The sequence below is a fragment of the Montipora foliosa genome, chromosome 12 (assembly GCF_036669935.1).
Source record: "Montipora foliosa isolate CH-2021 chromosome 12, ASM3666993v2, whole genome shotgun sequence".
Taxonomy (NCBI): Eukaryota; Metazoa; Cnidaria; class Anthozoa; order Scleractinia; family Acroporidae; genus Montipora; species Montipora foliosa.
The window spans coordinates 37,337,523-37,360,185 of NC_090880.1; the positions used below are offsets into that span (position 1 = coordinate 37,337,523).

At 40.1% G+C, this 22,663-nt stretch overlaps 1 protein-coding gene across 1 annotated transcript in view; it reads right to left on the reverse strand.

Moving 5' to 3' along the window:
- The window catches only part of LOC137978533 (xanthine dehydrogenase/oxidase-like), a 34,386-nt gene extending 28,221 nt beyond the window's left edge, over positions 1 to 6,165 (reverse strand). The window contains exons 1-6 of the mRNA XM_068825509.1: positions 6,035 to 6,165; positions 4,614 to 4,740; positions 4,276 to 4,337; positions 2,899 to 2,991; positions 1,943 to 2,023; positions 599 to 740 (exon numbers count right to left, since the gene is read on the reverse strand). Coding sequence (XP_068681610.1) covers positions 599 to 740; positions 1,943 to 2,023; positions 2,899 to 2,991; positions 4,276 to 4,337; positions 4,614 to 4,740; positions 6,035 to 6,118 — 589 coding nt within the window. The 5' untranslated portion in view covers positions 6,119 to 6,165. The remainder of the gene's footprint in view (positions 1 to 598; positions 741 to 1,942; positions 2,024 to 2,898; positions 2,992 to 4,275; positions 4,338 to 4,613; positions 4,741 to 6,034) is intronic.
- Positions 6,166 to 22,663: the final 16,498 nt, after the last annotated feature.

The window sequence follows — 22,663 nt, forward strand, 5'->3', positions numbered from 1 at the left end:
AGAAAATCAGATATGGAGATTTTCCAACCCTTTACCCCAATTCTTGGGCTGGTGTCATATCCACGACCCTGAGCATGACATTGGACCTGATTTAGGTTCATTAGAACCATTTCGAATTTAGATTTTCATATGGGTAAATGGCCATTTAATCACTGTTTTAATACAATATTACATCTTCCCAAAATGATTAATCCTACCTTCCAGTCCCAAATGTTTACAAAAATATTATTTTTCCCCATTGAAATGAAATCAAGATTACCTGATTTTGCAAGATTTTGTAACTAAAAAATCAGGAAATTAAGATTAGAACCAGGAGGTCTCATAGGTGTGCGTTGATTGCACAGGTAAGCTTAGGTGCTCATTTGGAATCAAGATCGCCAAAGCAGGAGCCTGGAGGGGACCCAAAAGTGTGGATAGAGTACAATAATATTGTCTCTAGATCTAACTGTCACACTGGACAGTGCATGCAATGGTAGTACAGCTTGAGAAACAGTTTAAATCATCTAAAGTGAACCAAGGGCATTGAGTTTAAACAACAAGCCTCTTCAAATAGAGTAAAATGAAAAATTAAACTCTTGTAATGACCTTGAGTACTCACCAATTTCAGTATTACCAATCACTAATTTAGCTTTTGGGTATTTCATTTTCAACTCTAGCAGCTCATTTAATGTTGCCGGCCTGATCCACGTTACAATATCACCTTTAACATACAAGCTCCTTGGCTTGGCAGCTTCTGGAAGCTAAAAAGAAGATAAATGACTTGTCTAGTAAGCTATATATTAAGTTTTACCATCCACAGCCTTAAAGCTACAAATTTGCTAGCCAACAACAAGGATAATATTATTCTTGGTTTTCATGTCACACAAGTATCATGCAAACAAAAAATAAAATTGCTTATCATTCAATAAATTAAGTCAAGAAATTGAAATATTGTAGAAGGGTAGGAAATAAACAGCATGTCAAAGTTTTAGGGCTGTGTGATATTCCAAACTCAAGTTATTCGGCAAAGGGTACCACTCAAAATAATATTATTATAGTGTTTAGTTTGGAGACTCTATGTTGCAACTTGTGTCCCTCAGAGATAAAGGTAAAGGTACACCTTCTTTAACATCGGAAGTTCCTTTACCCTCTAGAGGGTATTCTCCAAGGAAGCCGCCGACGGTGAAGGACACCACCATGGCGGCCAGAAACCAATGGAAACATCTGGAGTTTACATGTACTTTGGCTCTCTCAAACATTTTTTCTCTCTGCTTTAAACTTGAAAATACTTCCATTATTCTATTTACCGTAAGACACTTACCTTAACATATTGGTTATCCAGAACTCGAAAACACGTGGTGAATCAATATTTTCGTGTACGTGACACGTTTCTCAGAAGCAATCCAGATGTCATGCATTGTAAGAAAATTTGAAATTCAAACTGCTCTATTTTTTAAAAAAAAGCATGCTACCGAGCTGAAAACAGGCCAGCAGGTATATCTTTGAAATGTCTTTTACTCAATGAAGGTATTAATTAAATCAAAATTTTTAATTTTAGTTTTTTCTGACATGACGTGAAAACCAAGAATAACAAAAGACCTGAAATGACACTGTTCACTTGTATCCACGATTTTAAGTAAAGAAATTCATGATTAATTTCAACTACATCACAAAGTGGTACTGACAACAACATGGCCGCTGTGGCATCCTGTACACAAAACCTTCAGAGTTCTTCAGCAGTTGGTGTCAGTTTTAAGTTATAGGTTTTTATAACCATTTTCATATAACATGTGAATTTTATTCCTTGCATTAGAAGACACAACTAGGTAATGTTCAAGTTGAAAAGAAGAGTAAAGAGACACTTCAGCATGCTTTTTGCATTTCACTACAGTGTACTTGCACTTCTGGACATATTTGACAATGTTCCCCAAAAGATGCTGAAATCTCTCAGATTGAAGGTTACCATGAGTTCTGGTGGGAAAATGGCATCTTGAGTTGGGTCATATGGTGTAAATTCCTCAGCCTTGAACAAACTTTCACAGCCCTGTAAAATACCAAAATAAGACAATTCTGTATTCTATATCCTCTCAGCTGTCCGTATTGATCAGTATTCTAGTGGGAAAGCAATGTAACATATTATCTTGATGGGACTAGATGACGTGATGTCTATGTACATGTACAAGTAGGTTGTATGGTGGTGTAATATCTGCAATGTTTGTAAGATGATTAAATTAAATTTTTTAAAATGGATTCTAGTAATCATAAAATAAAGATATTATCATAAATAATAAATTCATCACTTTGTTCAAGTCCCAAGTATACAGTGCTCCACTTCACATGAAATTAAAAAATTCAAGATACATGTAGCGCAAATGTCAATGTTTTTTTGTTGCCTTGGAAAACCAGGTTAGTCGAAGAAAAACTTCTTGAAGCAGAGTAGACAAACAAAAAACTCAATCCACACGATGCTGAGAGTAGGATTCCATCGGACCACAATGGTGGGAGGCAAGCGATTTCACCTCTGCTCCAGTCCTGCTCCCACAGTGATGGTTGAGGATGCTGTCACCTTGTCTCAGCTCAAAAGAAAAGTGTTCATTTATTGGTGACTGTACGAGTGGTGTCCCCAGTGTTGCATTGTGCTGAGAGCTTGAGTGAAACGTTACATGCCACACCTTTATGACGAACATTGCTCCTTATTACATGTCAGGGGCCACAGAGAGGGGCGGCTGGGGGTCTTTGTCTCCCCCCCCCCCCCCCCACTTTTTTCCTACGATGTTGTTTTCTCCTAAACCTCTCCCCCTTTCCTCACACTTCTGTGATCCTTACCCAAACCTCCCCCCCCCCCCCCCTCAACATTCAAATGTACTCCAAGGCCCATGCATATAATTTGTTAGGTTATGATCTGTTTTCAAAACTCACCTTTCCTTCACCATTCAGCGTGGTGTGATTATAACTGAATCCATTTTGGTTCAATTCAGCACAGCAGCCATTTATCCCCTTTCCACAGCATTCCTTTAAAAAGTACCAATGTAACTTTAAGTGTATTAGACCTGTGAAACTCAGTTTATTAAATTAAGATGGACTCAAAAAATTAATGTGACATTTAAAGTGCTACTATGTATGACCAAAAAAAATTCTTCTCATTCTTTGGATTTCAAAACTATCATGTTAACTAAACACTAAAGTAAGTGAACCAAGTGTTAAGTTCTGATTTTAAAAAGACACCTGTTTATGTTAACTGGAATTTTCTTATTTATTGGTCCACCATTACTAACTTTAAAATCTTGAGAGAGCTGGGTCGACGAGAAAATGACATCAGAGACTCAATAGTTAAAGAATGCAATGCATGTGTACAGCACAGAATTAATGTGCAGCACGGGAGTTTTGGGCTTTCAGACTTTTAAATTCATGTTTTGCATATAAAATGTGTTGCTGAAATTTTAAGCTGGTTTGTAAATGACATCACTTTTCCCTAGATCCAACCCTCTGAGGTCCAATTGGTTAGTTTTGAACCTGAGTTAGAGTAATGGCAGGCCGTGAAATCCAAAACTTACAGTCAAAATAAACACCCTTTGGATAAAAATCAAAGCTCAAAATTTTTGTCAGTAAGGTGTTAAGCGAACACACTTTCAAAACCTGAAGAAAAAAAGGAAATTTTTTTTGATCATAGTAGCCCTTTAAATCAAGCAGCTTATAGTTTATGCCAAGCCAAGTAATTCAGCTTTCTCTCACAAACAATAACAAAATTATTGAGACTTACATAACTTGAGTATGACAAAAAAAAAATTGGCACAACATTTTTTAGACAGCAAAACAGCTGTATTTTGTGCTGGTCAAATGCGGCGTCATCAAGCAAGCGAGCAAGCCTAGGGTGAAATCGAAGAGTGAGACTGGGGAGAGCGCATTTGACCAGTGCAAAAATACAGCTGTTTTGCAGTCTACCGGTAATTTGAGTTTGACAACAACAATAAACTTAGCCTGAACCAGGAACTAACAAAACCTAATTTTAAAAAAAATTAAGAAAAAGGCTGGTACTATAATTATTATTAGCCATCAACAACTCCATCGCTTTATCTACAGCATTACTTAGAAGTCTTAACCTACTGACTCCTGGGGGTTCCCCATTGACAAGTAAAATCTACTTGCATTAGACAGAATAAAATACTCTGGCCTCAGACAGAGTAAAATACTAAGTATGGCCGGTTTTAAGGCTGGTTTAGGGGTGAAAGGGTTGAATAGGGTAACTGGGAATTAATCTTTTTTCATTTCTCTGACCTAGATTGAAACAAGCAGTACCTTTGTAAATGTTTTAAAACCTTCTAGAATAGGTCGATAGCCGGTGCAACGACATAAGTTTCCTGAAATAGACAAAGGAGTGAATGCCAATTACAGAGTATCTAGAAATAGACATAGCTAGGCACACTTCATACTTTTTTTAAAAGGTGATAAAGTGTCCTTTTGAATCTGGACACTTGTAATTGATATTGCGGTTGAAGAGAAAATTGCTTTATCAAAATCAACATGCATGCAAATACTTGATGCATACCATTACCCAACAAAATAAATTTCTCAAAAAAGAAATCAATTGGATGAAGAGAGGAAAGGCAAAAGGTCTCTTTTGTCCTTCAACATACCTTCAAATGCACTTTCCATTTCTGGGTGAGTTGGTACAGGGTTGTTCCTTAAGAGGGTATACATGGACATCACAATCCCTGGGGTACAGAATCCACACTGAGAGCCATGGGATTTGGCAATGCGTTCCTTTATAAGATAAATGCATGGTCAACTCAGACAGTATGTTACAGTCCCAGGGCAAATCTAATAATAATTAACAATTGCATCGCTAAGTGGAGGTTGGGTGTCCGAAACATATTGGAGCTTCCACTATTGGCAGCCAGCTCCAAGATGGAGACAGCACCCATGGCTGGCCAAACATGACTACCCAGAAATGATCCCCCAGGCAGCAGAGAAGATAGGCACCCGTCACACTGATAAAAAGTGGAAAGTAGAGGGGGGGGAAGGGGAAAAACTGCTAAACGCTCCACACAACATGCTCCTTCTTCCTTCCACCCCAAAAAATAAGCTCTACAACCCAAAGCACAAGGAATCAGATGCACATGCAAATAAAATTATTACAAAACAACTGACAAGAACTGACCAAAGCCACTCCTAGTTGTTAACTCTGTTGCATTAATGCATTTAACTTCATTTTATATTAATATTATTAGAATAATTAATCAATAATGTTATAGAGTATTTTCATTCACATCAGTAACCTTGTTTTTACACCAAAACAAAGAAAAATGTTTCCATGATATTCCATGATATAAAACAGAGCTCAATTCCCAGAGGATTAGTTACCCGGGTACACCAACATGGCCGTCACAAACACTCTGGATATAATTATATATACGGCCTCCTTCCTCAAATCACCCCAAACCTACATGCAGTACCAACAGTAGTTGCACACACAACTCATCAATACACACTACTTATCACATGTTTGGAAGTTCATTAAATAAGCCGTGCCCAGGTCTCAAGTTTGGTCCTACTCAAGACCAGGACAGTTTTTTTGCTGTAGTTATATGGACTGACCAAGGATGCTGAATTTAAGTGTTTTCGTGGTTTTGTTCAAGATATAGAAGGCTCGCGAATAAACTCCTTATACATAAGACAATGTTGTTCTTAAACTGTAAACTATTCTCCACTTAACTGTCACTGATTCTACTCCGGATCCCTATCACACCATAATGATAATTACATTCATTTGAAATTAAAGCTGATTTAACACCACACAACCTGTTGTGAACAGAAAACTGGTGCAAAGAATCAATGTCCCTGGTAAATTTAGACGGTGAGTTAATGTACCTTGGCAATTACTTCATTGTGACAACAAGATTAATGAATTGCAGAGCCTAGACCAATCAAATTTAGGGAATCAATAATAATTGGTTTCCTGATTGCTAACAAATTTATTTCTTTAATCATGTGAACCCCATTGCTTAACAATTTCTTGCTTCCTTTTTGTGAACAAATGACATACATCACTTAATACCTGAACTGGATGCAGGGCAGTCTTAGTGCTACCAATTCCCTCCACTGTAGTGACAGCCATCCCGTCCACTGCACACAATGGCATCAGACAACCATTTGCAGAAAAGTGTATTTATCAGAGTTAAGATCAACACCTCTTTTCCGCATAATTCTTTGTATCCAAAATAATTTCCTCTTCATTGTATTTCTATACATTTTTTTTTTCAAAGTATTTAACCTAGCTTTTTCTGAGAAGTCATCTTTCCAATAATATATCTTTAGAAATGTTTGCAAGTCATGCAATAAAGCCCAATTGTGACTACTAAGTACTTTGTCTGTCTACCTATCCGTTAACCCATCTAATAATAACAATAATAGTAATAGTAATCATTATGGTAATAATAATAATAATAATAATAATAATAATAATAATAATAATAATAATAAACAACTGCCTCACTAAGTGTAGGTTGGGTGCCTGAGACATCCTGGAGCTTACACTATTGGCAGCCAGCTCCAAGCTGGAGACTGCACTGATGGCTGGCAAAACCTGACAAATGGTAGGTTCGTTTTTTAAGAAAGGGAAAAACCAGAGTACCCAGAGAAAAACCTCTCTGTGTAGATTAGAGAACCAACAAACTCAAACTCAACCAAGTTCATGTGTCAATAAGTCTGGGAATTGATCCTGGGCCACATTGGACAGAGGCTCTTGGCTCTCAGGGATTACATAGAGTTTAAGCTGGACACTTGTTTTTCTAGCATCTGCCTGAATTGAAACAAAATGGGTTGCAGAGTCCCTTCCTCTTCCCAACTTATCTAGGAAGATCGAAGTGCCTCTGCTCGCAGGGGGTATATAAAATTATTTAGAGGACTATACTAATTTTTGAAAAGGATACTTAATCTTTTTCTGATCATGATCATACTTGGAAATCATAACAGTGCAAGCACCACATCCTCCCTCGCTACATCCAAGCTTTGTACCCGTCAAACCCACTAAATAAATGTCAAGGCTTAATAACTGTCCAACTGTTTGGTACATAGTGAGTCAGAAAAGTCAGTTTGCATTATTGTGTTTACTAAAATCTCATTTTTCATTGGTGCATTGTATTTATTAACCCTTTCACTCCAGTGGGGTTTCCCATTGATGAGTAAAATTGTCTGGCGTTAGACAGAGTAAAATCTATAAGTGGCACTCTTGGGAGTGAAAGGGTTAACTAATTGGCAAAAATGAGCATAAAGTATGAATAATTCATACTCTATTCAATACATATCCCAAGTCTCAGTCCTTCATTACATTTAAGTAAGAAGACGGTAACACTTAACAGGAAATTCTGATAACCCTAGTGGCCCTCAATCTATATAACAATAATTATTCCATGAGCCCGAGTTGGATATGAAGTGATAAAATAACCAACGAGCGCCTGGCATGAGTTGGTTATAATCACTTCATATCCAACAAGGGCGAATGGAATAATTGTTTTAATAAATTCTCAAACCGGGTTTTGCCGCCGATTTTTATTTCCACAATTTTACAAAGCGTCCGGAAAGAGCATCTTGGCACACTATTTTCCATATGACATAAAACTTCGACTATTGGCTCATAGTCGGAGTTTTTTAGCCAATCAAAAAGCTAGAAATGCAATAGTTGGAGCTGAAAATTTACTAAATATGAATATTGCAAAACCAAGCCAAGCTTAAAGATTGAAAAGGGTTTTTTGACCATGTGGGGAATAGATCCCAAGATAATTACCCATGCAAAAAGTGTGAGCTAAAATTCCCAAAATAAGGCTTGTTCTGTTTGGTGAGTGCCAGTAGTTCGTAATAATTATTAAGGTTTAATTTTTCTTTTGCATTATCAAGAAAACTTAAAGAAAAGAGAAAACTTAAAAGGTAGAATTTTTACTTCATCTTCTTACAGTTTTTTCAGGAAATAGCTCATCCAAGTTCTACTGGATAGCTTTTTCCTTTATCACATTATGCTTTGATGGAATGTAAGACATTTGAGAAAATACTCATCAAATTGTTTCTTGAGACACAATTTTCTAAAAAACGGAATTTAATGGATAACAGTTAGGGCCTGTTAGGCCTAACTTGGACCTAAATTCAGACCTGTTGCCATGGCAGCAGTTAGGGCCTGGCAGGCACCCTTACAAATACTTTCAAGCAAAATGTCAAAATCAAGCCTTTGTGAAAGGACTGACAGTGTTCTTATCTTTACCAATGACCATCCACTGATAATCATGAAAACCCTTTCAAGCCTCCTTTTAATTTATACCTGTTGAAAGCGGCCCCATTTATGCGCAAAATCATCTGGCATCAGACAGAGTAAAATCTATACTGGTAACTTACACTCTCACTCAGAGTTCTCGAGTGGACCTACAATTGTAGATGTTGTTGTTAAAGGTGTCAAGTGATGTTCAATCCCTTGTGACCATGGGGTGATCCAGAGCATAGTGTAAGTCTCAAAGGTGCAAAACAATGCATGAGGCACCACAACTTGGACAACTGCCTTCATCTCTACCACCAATAGACCATTTTTGAATTCCCATGGCTGGACTGGATCTAGCATGAAATGGAGGCTAATGAGGGCAAATATTAACTTGCCGGCACTAGCCTCCATTTCACGCTAGATAAGTCCAGCCGTGAGAATTAGAAAATGGTCTATTGAGTAGAGGAAGAGTCTTCTTTGTATATATTATGCACCAGTCATTTGAAACCCCTGGTCCCACCCTCAGGCATAAGTGGGGGAATGCGGGGACATTCACTTCACTCTCAATCTATTTTGGTACCCAGGTGTCACAGTCCCCGCATCCTGTACCAGGGGAATAAGTGGAGAGTCGCTCCATGGAATGCAGTGTTATGCACGCCCATTAAACCAAATAACAAAGAGCACATGACAATACCTAATCAAATCGTGCGCTAATCAGAATAACATTGGTTCTTTTGTCTTCCGCCATTTTGGTCCGGTATATTCGCCTCTTGCATTGTGCAAAAAACAATATATAGCTTTAATACAGAAAAACCACCGATGTCAAAACTGAATTCTCACGCTTTGACTGACATTGGTCTTTAAAAAACAAATGTTTGGCAACGCAACAAGCAACATTTCAATCAAAACAATCAAAGCATCGTCGCATTTAATTTAAAACATAACTGGAGTAAAATCAAATCGTGCGCATTCAATCAAAGGATACAATGATTTCGCAAATAATGAAGTACAGTCATTTCAGGCTGAGCATTTTGCTCCACTACCTTTAAAAGAAATCAAAACGCCGATAAAACCTTCAAGCGTGGAGATGTTACGTTTGCATAATTGCTGACCTTCGGCTATCAGTTAGTGATCAAACGGCGCGACCTCGTGATCTTATAGGACCTTGGCTAAATGGGCACTCACTCGATAGTCCGTAAGAAAAACTCACCCTCTTTCCATTAACAAAAAAGAGTATCTCTCCTCTTGTTGAAGAAGGCATTTTCTAAAGTCAAACTTGAAGCAGTTGGGGCATTGCTAAAAGTGACTCACTGATCCTAACTGGGGTCCGGCCCACTTGGAAAAGGTCCGTCTGGTCTGCACTGGACTGGACTTGGAACTGGACTGGTGAGAATGACAGCATTTGGGCCATAGTTTATTTTTTCCTTGGGAGGAGGAAAATTACGCGGCCAAGCCGCGAGGGGCGAAGCGCCGAGAGGAAAGAAATAATTTTCGTCCTCCACCGTTGATTTGCAATCGCTGAGCGTTCTCTCCGACCTTGAAAAAAAAAATTCCTCTGGCACCCAGGGTAGGATTTGCCCGGCTAGTATTGACAATAAACGGTTTTCACTAACTATTACTCTGTCAGGGTGGTTCTAAATAAGGGCGCGTTCGATTGACCCTATTCCGGAATAAGAATACGTGGAGTGATGATTAAAACGGTATGTTTGGCGCGTTTCGAAGCAGCAAGGATGATAAAAATATGTTTAAAATAGCATTTTAGCAGATGTTTGACAATTTTAATGTGAATCTCCGTAAAAACGAAGGATTTCTAACTTATATTCCATATATTCCTATTCCGGAATACGGTTAATCGAATGCACCCTAAGTTCCCTATGGTTCCCTATCCGCTTTACAAGTCGGTTAGGAAAAGGTTTTCGACTGCAAAACGCTACGCAGAATGGACCGCGACTCACGGCATTAATTCTTAAATAAGTGCGCGACGTCCAATCAGGGGCATCCAACGAGAATATAGCTCAAAACCACTTAGACATAGCATTGTTAAACGTATTTTAGCATTTAAACGGTAGATAGAGGCATATTTTTATCCCCTAAAAATTTTTCATCTGTTCGGATTTCCTAGTTAAAGTCTAGTGATCCGAAAATTATAGGGATCAAAAACACATTTGTTTTGTTACGTTTTTGATACGTTTAATTAACTTTTTCAAGTACCTTCCTGCAGGTTGTTTAGCAATCTTGTCTTTCACTTCGACGACGATCTTAGCTCTCCAAATTCTTTCTCCTTCTTTAGCGAAACAGCGAACAAGAACAATCCTTTAGGTCTATCACCTGCGCAGTCTGCATAGATTACGTATCCTGATAATGGGCAGCCTGTGTACAGTTCCAAGCTAAAAGTTTATCCAATTGTCTGGATTGATATTGATTCTTGCGTTGGCCAGGAATTTACATTTTTCGGGACTCCAGGGGGTCCCACCAATGTGGCCTGGGTTCGATTCCCAGACTTGGCGTCATATGTGGGTTGTTGGTTCTCTCCGGGTACTCCGGCTTCCCCTCACCTCAAAAACCAACATTTGACTTGATTTGTGTTAATTGTTAACTTCAGTTCACAATGTCCCCAATTAGTGCTCCAGCCAGGTCCTTTCCGGCCTTTCCTTTCCATCGTACATAGCCCGCGAGCAGGCTGGCTCTCTCTCTGCGGTGGTACTCCCAACCCCAGTCCCTCAGAGGGTCTGCTCGCGGGCTACATCGTACAGTGACGAGGGATTTCTAGATTCTTAGATACATCGATGAACATGACAAAATTGATCCGACATATCAAATAAATCCTTTTGCACACATTTGATAACCAGGAAAAAAACAGATTATTGTCTATTTCTATTTCAAAGATCTCTAATGTATCCTTTACAGGGAATGAAAAGTTTTAGTCAGTATCACTAAGCCCTAGACCCTGATTTTTGCTCTCATTAACCTACATTCCATTCTCTATGTACTCACTGATTGGCTGCTCTGACGTCATGAGATTGACATGTATCAACAACCATTGGATCGAATGTGGAAGTGATAAAGCTGATGGTCGTTTTAAGCGTTACAGTTGGGCCTCTCAACATGGTTTACTCTCTGAGATCTGCCTGAAAGATAGTTCCCTAGTAAAGCGCAACTTGCATCGTTCTTAAACTTTAAGCTTGGAGAGGCTGAAAAGTGGATGCTGAATTACATCAAACTCTTTGGAGATATCCATAAAGACAATCGCAACAAGGTCACCCCTATCACGCATCGCCCTCCACTCCTCCGTTAACCTTAGCAAGGAAGTCTCACAACTATGAAGCTTCCTGTAGGCGCTGATATAATCCCACAAGATTCCAGCATAAAATTCATTCATCTGCTTTCAGATCCCTACCCCCGGTAGGCAGTGAGAGAGAGAAATGTGGGCCCCTAGACCATATGCATGAGACAGACCCCTTTCTTACACACAGCTCAGTTCCGCCCTTGTCAATTTAACGTAATATTTCGATTGCTTTAACGTAATTCCCTTGAAAATGACGTACCATCCAGATTTTTGTCAAACTTGGCACAATTGATACTCAATTACTCATGCACACATGCACAAGACATTCAAAAAATGTAATTAACTGATGGGGTCACCGAGTTTGTTTTCGCACCGCATGCCTTTATTCCAAGTGTTTTTTACCGAATTACGCGAGAAGCGTTCAAACCTTAATCAACCGGAAAAATTGTTGTCATATAGCTAAAGCTACTGAATATTACTGAAAACTTGAGCCTACTTGTTTATCTGGGCTGAAATCTTTCAGCCAAGTGTGATTTCAAACTGCTCAATCTTGCAAAGCAATGCAAGCAAATTGGATCGCTACATCATAGCCTCACACTCAGTGTCTGGCTCCATATGAAGTTTCACGGCATTTATGTATATCTACTGTCCAACTTTTTTTCTCCTTAAAACATGTTTTCCGTGTACCTATTACGAGTACATAACACCATTAAAAAGGCGGGGTTACCGTGCTGCAACAAGTTGCAAAAATAGTGGAGACACTTCACCTTCCTGGAGCGCTATTAATTTACCTATTACCTCTCACACTGCAGCCCCCTTCCCCCCCCCCCCCCTCCCTTATCAGTGTTCCTAGCAAGACAAAAAAATGTTGGAAACTTAAACAGCCAGCATTGAAATGGGGAGAGGGGAGGGGAAGTGGGAAAGGTTTAAATTCTAGATACGGTGGGTACTGGACGCTAGAAAAGGTGTTTTTTCATGAAAGTGTCTCAACAATTTGGCGACTTGTTGTAGTTCAGGAGAAAATAGCCATTCCTTGACAAATTAAGCTTGGCGTCAATGAAATTCCGCAATTTTATCAATTTTGCGCGAGCTAATGCGCGCGCCAATGACGCAACAAATTACACGCAGTAGGGTTGCACAATTCAAAGCCAGGGAATCACCTAATGATAAGGAAGTCATAAGGGCCATTTATACGGGAGAAAATAAGACGCGCCTTATGTAGGACGCGTCTCAAATAAGACGCGAACTGCGAACTGCTCGTATAAATGGTACAAAGCAAGCGTTCGCATCTTATTTTAGGCGTGACTTACATAAGACGCGTCTTATCTTAAAACAGAATTTTCGCCTGTTCTTATTTTGTCCGCGCCTTAAGTAAGACATGAACTTCCTCGTATAAGTGGTTTTGCATCCTAAATAAGACCATTCTCGTTCCCAGAGCTGCGATCCTCTTGGCCAGCGCCTCGATCAATGAAATAAGACTTGAACTATAAGTGCGCATGCCTGTCACATGCGTGGACAACAACAACATCGTCATTTTGTCGACCAGTCACCCAGGCTAACGAACAGAGAGGAGATAATACAGTCCGTTGAACAAGCAAACAAACACCACCCCACAATTAAATTTACGGCTGAAATTACAGATACAGAAACGACATTTCTGGATACAAACACTGGCATTTACAAAGGGTAAAGGTTCAAGGGTAATTCAGTCCTTGATATGCGCACGCACTTCAAACCTACTGAAATATTTCAACACTTGTCCTCGTGCCACCCACCAGCCTTCTCAGACTTCTCAGACTTCTCAGAACAAACTCTTCTAAAAAAATATTTGAAGAGCTTATCCAAAATTTTAAATCACGCCTACGTGAAAGAGATTATCCAAATAATCTTGTTCAAAGGACCCTCTCAGAAGCGCAATTTAAAAACAGAAATCTGGCACTCCTTCAAAAACCACAGGAGAGCAAACGAATTTTGCTTTCCGTTTCACACAATACCACCCAGAAGCGACGAACTTGAAACAAATCCTCATGAAAGACTGGCATTTAATAGAGCGACAACCATTGCTCAAAGAAATCTAAAAACCCGCCTTTCATATATTACGAAAGGAGCGAAGTCAATCAAATCTGAAAAGCCAAAACATGCACTAGGGGACCTAGGGAGTCGTGTAGACCTGTCACTCCGGTACACTGCTAAACTCACAACTGAGTTTAACAAAGTGGAAAATATGAACACATTCAATTACTACTATCAGAAACCCATAAGGGTTGAAACGTGTAACGCGCGTTCACAGCTTCCGAATATTCATTGCTAAGTACCATATTTGGAAACCCCTCGCTCCAGTTAATTTCGCGCGAGAACATTGGTGGTATTGCGTAACGGTGTTCTTGCAAACTGATTGGTTGAATGTTTCTCTCTTGTTGTTTCAAATAATTATGGTACTTAGCAAATTGAATATTCAGAAGCTTGTTTCCCAGCACACAAGGGGCCATTACACGTTTCAACCCTTCTGGGTTTCTGCTACTATATAATAATGGACAATCACGTATCATTTCGGTTTCAAAACTGTGATTTCACGCAAATGCTACATGCAATGAAGGTCAATTGGATCATGGTTGGTGGCAACTGTTGTTGTAATTGACGGCGAGGTTTGGACATCATGCTGTGACGTCATGACCGGGATCGGGATCCGCCGATAAAAACGTTCGGGATTTCCAGATGAAGGGAAAATTTTAGTCGGGATGGCGGGATTGGAGAACCCTATCGGGGACCCTCTCAAATCTCGCCATGCTGACCAAAATTCTCCCTAAATCCCGTAATACCGGTAATCTTCCGATCCCGATCTGATCCTTAAATGTCTCAAAGAAAGGAGGTATCCTTAGTGGATTCATACATGGTGCCAGGTCCACCTGTCTTCATGTTTATGTCGTTAATGTCTTTAGCTGAAATTGCCTTTCTTGTTTGGTTTACACCAATGCCCTTTTTCTCTGTTTTATTTGCACTCGGATCAAAATGCACCCACTGAACTGATTGGCCTTTCTTCTGAAAGGTCCGCTCTCTGTAATATCACAACTGACAAGTTCTTGTTTGTCAAGTGTTGTTGTAATATGAATATCTTGACAAGTCGACGACTTGCATGTCCCTTAATGAGGGACTTATGGGTCTCCGTAGTAACAAATCATAACTAAGGCCCTCCTTAAAACATGTTTTCCGTGTACCTATTACGAGTACATAACACCATTAAAAAGGCGGGGTTACCGTGCTGCAACCAGTTGCAAAAATAGTGGAGACACTTCACCTTCATGGAGCGCTATTAATTTACCTATTATCTCGCACACTGCAGCCCCCCTCCCCCCCTTATCAGTGTTGCTAGCAAGACAAAAAATGTTGGAAACTTAAACAGTCAACATTGAAATGAGGAGAGGGGAGGGGAAGTGGGAAAGGTTTAAATTCTAGATACGGTGGGTACTGGAAGCTAGAAAAGGTGTTTTTTCATGAAAGTGTCTCAACAATTTGGCAACTTGTTGTAGTTCAGGAGAAAATAGCCATTCCTTGACAAATTAAGCTTGGCGTCAATGAAATTCCGCAATTTTATCAATTTTGCGCGAGCTAATGCGCGCGCCAATGACGCAAGAAATTACGCGCAGTAGGGTTGCACAATTCAAAGCCAGGGAATCACCTAATGATAAGGAAGTCATAAGGGCCATTTATACGGGAGAAAATAAGACGCGCCTTATGTAGGACGCGTCTCAAATAAGACGCGAACTGCGAACTGCTCGTATAAATGGTACAAAACAAGCGTTCGCATCTTATTTTAGACGTGACTTACGTAAGACGCGTCTTATCTTAGAACAGAATTTTCGTCTGTTCTTATTTTGTCCGTGCCTTAAGTAAGACATGAACTTCCTCGTATAAGTGGTTTTGCATCCTAAATAAGACTTGAACTATAAGTGCGCATGCCTGTCACATGCGTAGACAACAACTAACAACATCGTCATTTTGTTGACCAGTCACCCAGGCTAACAAACAGAGAGGAGATAATACAGTTCATTGAACAAGCAAATAAACACCACCCCACAATTAAATTTACGGCTGAAATTACAGATACAGAAACGACATTTCTGGATACAAACACTGGCATTTACAAAGGGTAAAGGTTCAAGGGTAATTCAGTCCTTAATATGCGCACGCACTTCAAACCTACTGAAATATTTCAACACTTGTCCTCGTGCCACCCACCAGCCTTCTCAGACTTCTCATACTTCTCAGAACAAACTCTTCTAAAACAATATTTGAAGAGCTTATCCAAAATTTTAAATCACGCCTACGTGAAAGAGATTATCCAAATAATCTTGTTCAAAGGACCCTCTCAGAAGCGCAATTTAAAAACAGAAATCTGGCACTCCTTCAAAAACCACAGGAGAGCAAACGAATTTTGCTTTCCGTTTCACACAATACCACCCAGAAGCGACGAACTTGAAACAAAGCCTCATTAAAGACTGGCATTTAATAGAGCGACAACCATTGCTCAAAGAAATCTAAAAACCCGCCTTTCATATATTACAAAAAGAGCGCGGTCAATCAAATCTGAAAAGCCAAAACATGCACTAGGGTACCTAGGGAGTCGTGTAGACCTGTCACTCAGGTACACTGCAAAACTCACAACCGAGTTTAACAAAGTGGAAAATGTGAACAGATTCAATAACTACTATCAGAAACCCATAAGGGTTGAAACGTGTAACGCGCGTTCACAGCTTCCGAATATTCAGTGCTAAGTACCATACTTGGAAACCCCTCGCTCCAGTTAATTTCGCGCGAGAACATTGGTTGTATTGCGTAACGGTGTTCTTGCAAACTGATTGGTTGAATGTTTCTCTCTTGTTGTTTCAAATATGGTACTTAGCAAATTGAATATTCAGAAGCTTGTTTCCCAGCACACAAGGGGCCATTACACGTTTCAACCCTTATGGGTTTCTGCTACTATATAATAATGGACAATCACGTATCATTTCGGTTTCAAAACTGTGATTGCATGCAAATGCTACATGCAATTAAGGTCAATTGGATCATGGTTGGTGGCAACTGTTGTTGTAATTGACGGCCAGGTTTGGACATCATGCTGTGACGTCATGACCGGGATCGGGATCGGCCGATAAAAACGTTCGGGATTTCCAGATGAAGAGAAAATTTTAGTCGGGATGGCGGGATTGGAGAACCCTATCGGGGACCCTCTCAAATCCCGCCATGCTGACCAAAATTCTCCCTAAATCCCGTAATACCGGTAATCTTCCGATCCCGATCTGATCCTTAAATGTCTCAAAGAAAGGAGGTATCCTTAGTGGATTCATACATGGTGCCAGGTCCATCTGTCTTCATGTTTATGTCGTTAATGTCTTTAGCTGAAATTGCCTTTCTTGTTTGGTTCACACCAATGCCCCTTTTCTCTGTTTTATTTGCACTCGGATCAAAATGCACCCACTGAACTGATCGGCCTTTCTTCTGAAAGGTCCGCTCTCTGTAATATCACAACTGACAAGTTCTTGTTTGTCAAGTGTTGTTGTAATATGAATATCTTGACAAGTTGACGACTTGCATGTCCCTTAATGAGGGACTTATGGGTCTCCGTAGTAACAAATCATAACCAAGGCCCTCCTTAAAACAAGTTTTCCGTGTACCTATTACGAGTACATAACACCATTAAAAAGGCGGGGTTACCGTGCTTCAACAAGTTGCAAAAATAGTGGAGACACTTCACCTTCTTGGAGCGCTATTAATTTACCTATTATCTCTCACACTGCAGCCCCCCTCCCCCCACCCCCTTATCAGTGTTGCTAGCAAGACAAAAAATGTTGGAAACTTAAACAGTCAACATTGAAATGGGGAGAGGGGAGGGGAAGTGGGAAAGGTTTAAATTCTAGATACGGTGGGTACTGGAGGCTAGAAAAGGTGTTTTTTCATGAAAGTGTCTCAACAATTTGGCAACTTGTTGTAGTTCAGGAGAAAATAGCCATTCCTTGACAAATTAAGCTTGGCGTCAATGAAATTCCGCAATTTTATCAATTTTGCGCGAGCTAATGCGCGCGCCAATGACGCAAGAAATTACGCGCAGTAGGGTTGCACAATTCAAAGCCAGGGAATCACCTAATGATAAAGAAGTCATAAGGGCCATTTATACGGGAGAAAATAAGACGCGAACTGCGAACTGCTCGTATAAATGGTACAAAACAAGCGTTCGCATCTTATTTTAGACGTGACTTACATAAGACGCGTCTTATCTTAGAACAGAATTTTCGTCTGTTCTTATTTTGTCCGCGCCTTAAGTAAGACATGAACTTCCTCGTATAAGTGGTTTTGCATCCTAAATAAGACTTGAACTATAAGTGCGCATGCCTGTCACATGCGTAGACAACAACAACATCGTCATTTTGTTGACCAGTCACCCAGGCTAACAAACAGAGAGGAGATAATACAGTTCATTGAACAAGCAAACAAACACCACCCCACAATTAAATTTACGGCTGAAATTACAGATACAGAAACGACATTTCTGGATACAAACACTGGCATTTACAAAGGGTAAAGGTTCAAGGGTAATTCAGTCCTTGATATGCGCACGCACTTCAAACCTACTGAAATATTTCAACACTTGTCCTCGTGCCACCCACCAGCCTTCTCAGACTTCTCAGACCTCTCAGAAAAAACTCTTCTAAAAAAATATTTGAAGAGCTTATCCAAAATTTTAAATCATGCCTACGTGAAAGAGATTATCCAAATAATCTTGTTCAAAGGACCCTCTCAGAAGCGCAATTTAAAAACAGAAATCTGGCACTCCTTCAAAAACCACAGGAGAGCAAACGAATCTTGCTTTCCGTTTCACACAATACCACCCAGAAGCGACGAACTTGAAACAAATCCTCATTAAAGACTGGCATTTAATAGAGCGACAACCATTGCTCAAAGAAATCTAAAAACCCGCCTTCCATATATTACGAAAAGAGCGAAGTCAATCAAATCTGAAAAGCCAAAACATGCACTAGGGTACCTAGGGAGTCGTGTAGACCTGTCACTCCGGTACACTGCTAAACTTACAACCGAGTTTAACACAGTGGAAAATATGAACAGATTCAATTACTACTATCAGAAACCCATAAGGGTTGAAACGTGTAACGCGCGTTCACAGCTTCCGAATATTCAGTGCTAAGTACCATACTTGGAAACCCCTCGCTCCAGTTAATTTCGCGCGAGAACATTGGTGGTATTGCGTAACGGTATTCTTGCAAACTGATTGGTTGAATGTTTCTCTCTTGTTGTTCCAAATATGGTACTTAGCAAATTGAATATTCAGAAGCTTGTTTCCCAGCATACAAGGGGCCATTACACGTTTCAACCCTTATGGGTTTCTGCTACTGTATAATAATGGACAATCACGTATCATTTCGGTTTCAAAACTGTGATTGCATGCAAATGCTACATGCAATTAAGGTCAATTGGATCATGGTTGGTGGCAACTGTTGTTGTAATTGACGACGAGGTTTGGACATCATGCTGTGACGTCATGACCGGGATCGGGATCGGCCGATAAAAACGTTCGGGATTTCCAGATGAAGGGAAAATTTTAGTCGGGATGGCGGGATTGGAGAACCCTATCGGGGACCCTCTCAAATCCCGCCATGCTGACCAAAATTCTCCCTAAATCCCGTAATACCGGTAATCTTCCGATCCCGATCTGATCCTTAAATGTCTCAAAGAAAGGAGGTATCCTTAGTGGATTCATACATGGTGCCAGGTCCACCTGTCTTCATGTTTATGTCGTTAATGTCTTTAGCTGAAATTGCCTTTCTTGTTTGGTTCACACCAATGTCCTTTTTCTCTGTTTTATTTGCACTCGGATCAAAATGCACCCACTGAACTGATTGGCCTTTCTTCTGAAAGGTCCGCTCTCTGTAATATCACAACTGACAAGTTCTTGTTTGTCAAGTGTTGTTGTAATATGAATATCTTGACAAGTTGACGACTTGCATGTCCCTTAATGAGGGACTTATGGGTCTCTGTAGTAACAAATCATAACTAAGGCCCTCCTTAAAACATGTTTTCCGTGTACCTATTACGAGTACATGACACCATTAAAAAGGCGGGGTTACCGTGCTGCAACAAGTTGCAAAAATAGTGGAGACACTTCACCTTCATGGAGCGCTATTAATTTACCTATTATCTCTCACACTGCAGCCCCCCTCCCCCTATTATCAGTGTTGCTAGCAAGACAAAAACTGTTGGAAACTTAAACAGTCAACATTGAAATGGGGAGAGGGGAGGGGAAGTGGGAAAGGTTTAAATTCTAGATACGGTGGGTACTGGAAGCTAGAAAAGGTGTTTTTTCATGAACTTTGTCTCAACAATTTGGCAACTTGTTGAAGTTCAGGAGAAAATAGCCATTCCTTGACAAATTAAGCTTGGCGTCAATGAAATTCCGCAATTTTATCAATTTTGCGCGAGCTAATGCGCGCGCCAATGACGCAAGAAATTACGCGCAGTAGGGTTGCACAATTCAAAGCCAGGGAATCTCCTAATGATAAAGAAGTCATTAAGGGCCATTTATACGGGAGAAAATAAGACGCGCCCTATGTAGGACGCGTCTCAAATAAGACGCGAACTGCGAACTGCTTGTATAAATGGTACAAAACAAGCGTTCGCATCTCATTTTAGACGTGACTTACATAAGACGCGTCTTATCTTAGAACAGAATTTTTGTCCGCGCCTTAAGTAAGACATGAATTTCCTCGTATAAGTGGTTTTGCATCCTAAATAAGACTTGAACTATAAGTGCGCATGCCTGTCACATGCGTGGACAACAACAACATCGTCATTTTGTTGACCAGTCACCCAGGCTAACAAACAGAGAGGAGATAATACAGTTCGGTGAACAAGCAAACAAACACCACCCCACAATTAAATTTACGGCTGAAATTACAGATACAGAAACGACATTTCTGGATACAAACACTGGCATTTACAAAGGGTAAAGGTTCAAGGGTAATTCAGTCCTTGATATGCGCACGCACTTCAAACCTACTGAAATATTTCAACACTTGTCCTCGTGCCACCCACCAGCCTTCTCAGACTTCTCAGAACAAGCTCTTCTAAAAAAATATTTGAAGAGCTTATCCAAAATTTTAAATCACGCCTACGTGAAAGAGATTATCCAAATAATCTTGTTCAAAGGACCCTCTCAGAAGTGCAATTTAAAAACAGAAATCTGGCACTCCTTCAAAAACCACAGGAGAGCAAACGAATTTTGCTTTCCGTTTCACACAATACCACCCAGAAGCGACGAACTTGAAACAAAGCCTCACGAAAGACTGGCATTTAATAGAGCGACAACCATTGCTCAAAGAAATCTAAAAACCCGCCTTTCATATATTACAAAAAGAGCGCGGTCAATCAAATCTGAAAAGCCAAAACATGCACTAGGGGACCTAGGGAGTCGTGCAGACCTGTCACTCAGGTACACTGCAAAACTCACAACCGAGTTTAACAAAGTGGAAAATATGAACAGATTCAATAACTACTATCAGAAACCCATAAGGGTTGAAACGTGTAACGCGCGTTCACAGCTTCCGAATATTCAGTGCTAAGTACCATACTTGGAAACCCCTCGCTCCAGTTAATTTCGCGCGAGAACATTGGTTGTATTGCGTAACGGTGTTCTTGCAAACTGATTGGTTGAATGTTTCTCTCTTGTTGTTCCAAATATGGTACTTAGCAAATTGAATATTCAGAAGCTTGTTTCCCAGCATACAAGGGGCCATTACACGTTTCAACCCTTATGGGTTTCTGCTACTATATAATAATGGACAATCACGTATCATTTCGGTTTCAAAACTGTAATTGCACGCAAATGCTACATGCAATGAAGGTCAATTGGATCATGGTTGGTGGCAACTGTTGTTGTAATTGACGACGAGGTTTGGACATCATGCTGTGACGTCATGACCGGGATCGGGATCTGCCGATAAAAACGTTCGGGATTTCCAGATGAAGGGAAAATTTTAGTCGGGATGGCGGGATTGGAGAACCCTATCGGGGACCCTCTCAAATCCCGCCATGCTGACCAAAATTCTCCCTAAATCTCGTAATTCCGGTAATCTTCCGATCCCGATCTGATCCTCTCTTAAATGTCTCAAAGAAAGGAGGTATCCTTAGTGGATTCATACATGGTGCCAGGTCCACCTGTCTTCACGTTTATGAAGTTAATCTCTTTAGCTGAAATTGCCTTTCTTGTTTGGTTTACACCAATGCCCTTTTTCTCTGTTTTATTTGCACTCGGATCAAAATGCACCCACTGAAATGATTGGCCTTTCTCCTGAAAGGTCCGCTCTCTGTAAGATCACAACTGACAAGTTCTTGTTCGTCAAGTGTTGTTGTAATATGAATATCTTGACAAGTTGACGACTTGCATGTCCCTTAATGAGGGACTTATGGGTCTCTGTAGTAACAAATCATAACTAAGGCCCTTCGAAAAACACATTTAACCTCAAACTTGTGGAGTAGTCGATTCACTAATTTACCTCATTTATCCCAATGACAAATCACCCGGGCCCCTGAAAAGTGCATTTTTTGGCTGCGATACGGTGAGAAAAAAAGTTGGGTTGAAACTTTGCGTGGCCTTCGAACAGTTAGTTTTGCAACTGAGCGGTTCCTGGAAATAAAGGATCTCTTGTAAAACTAGATACAGATGATACAGGTCCATGAGATTCACTGAGAAGAGACGACGGCAACAATAATGATATTCAACAAAATAACCTTTCTTTCAACAACCAATAGATCTCTGGTTGGCACTGACATAAGGCTGAGTAGAGACAGACAAGGCAAGCAAAAACGTGAACAGTATGTATTGATAAGATATAATCATAATTCGGCTGTAAAGTGACAGCTTGATTTTTTTTCACGTCACCAGAACTTCCAGGATCTTGGTCCTTGAAAGCGATATTTATGGAATTTCACATGTTAAAACTGCCAACCCCCTTTTCCAGTTCATATATACCATTCAGAATCTCGTTCCATCGTTTTATATTTTCCCCAAACATGAACCACGGTCTTTAAACAGGTCAAATCATGGATCCCCAAAAAACTAAATTGCATGAGTACCCGCAAGGATAAGA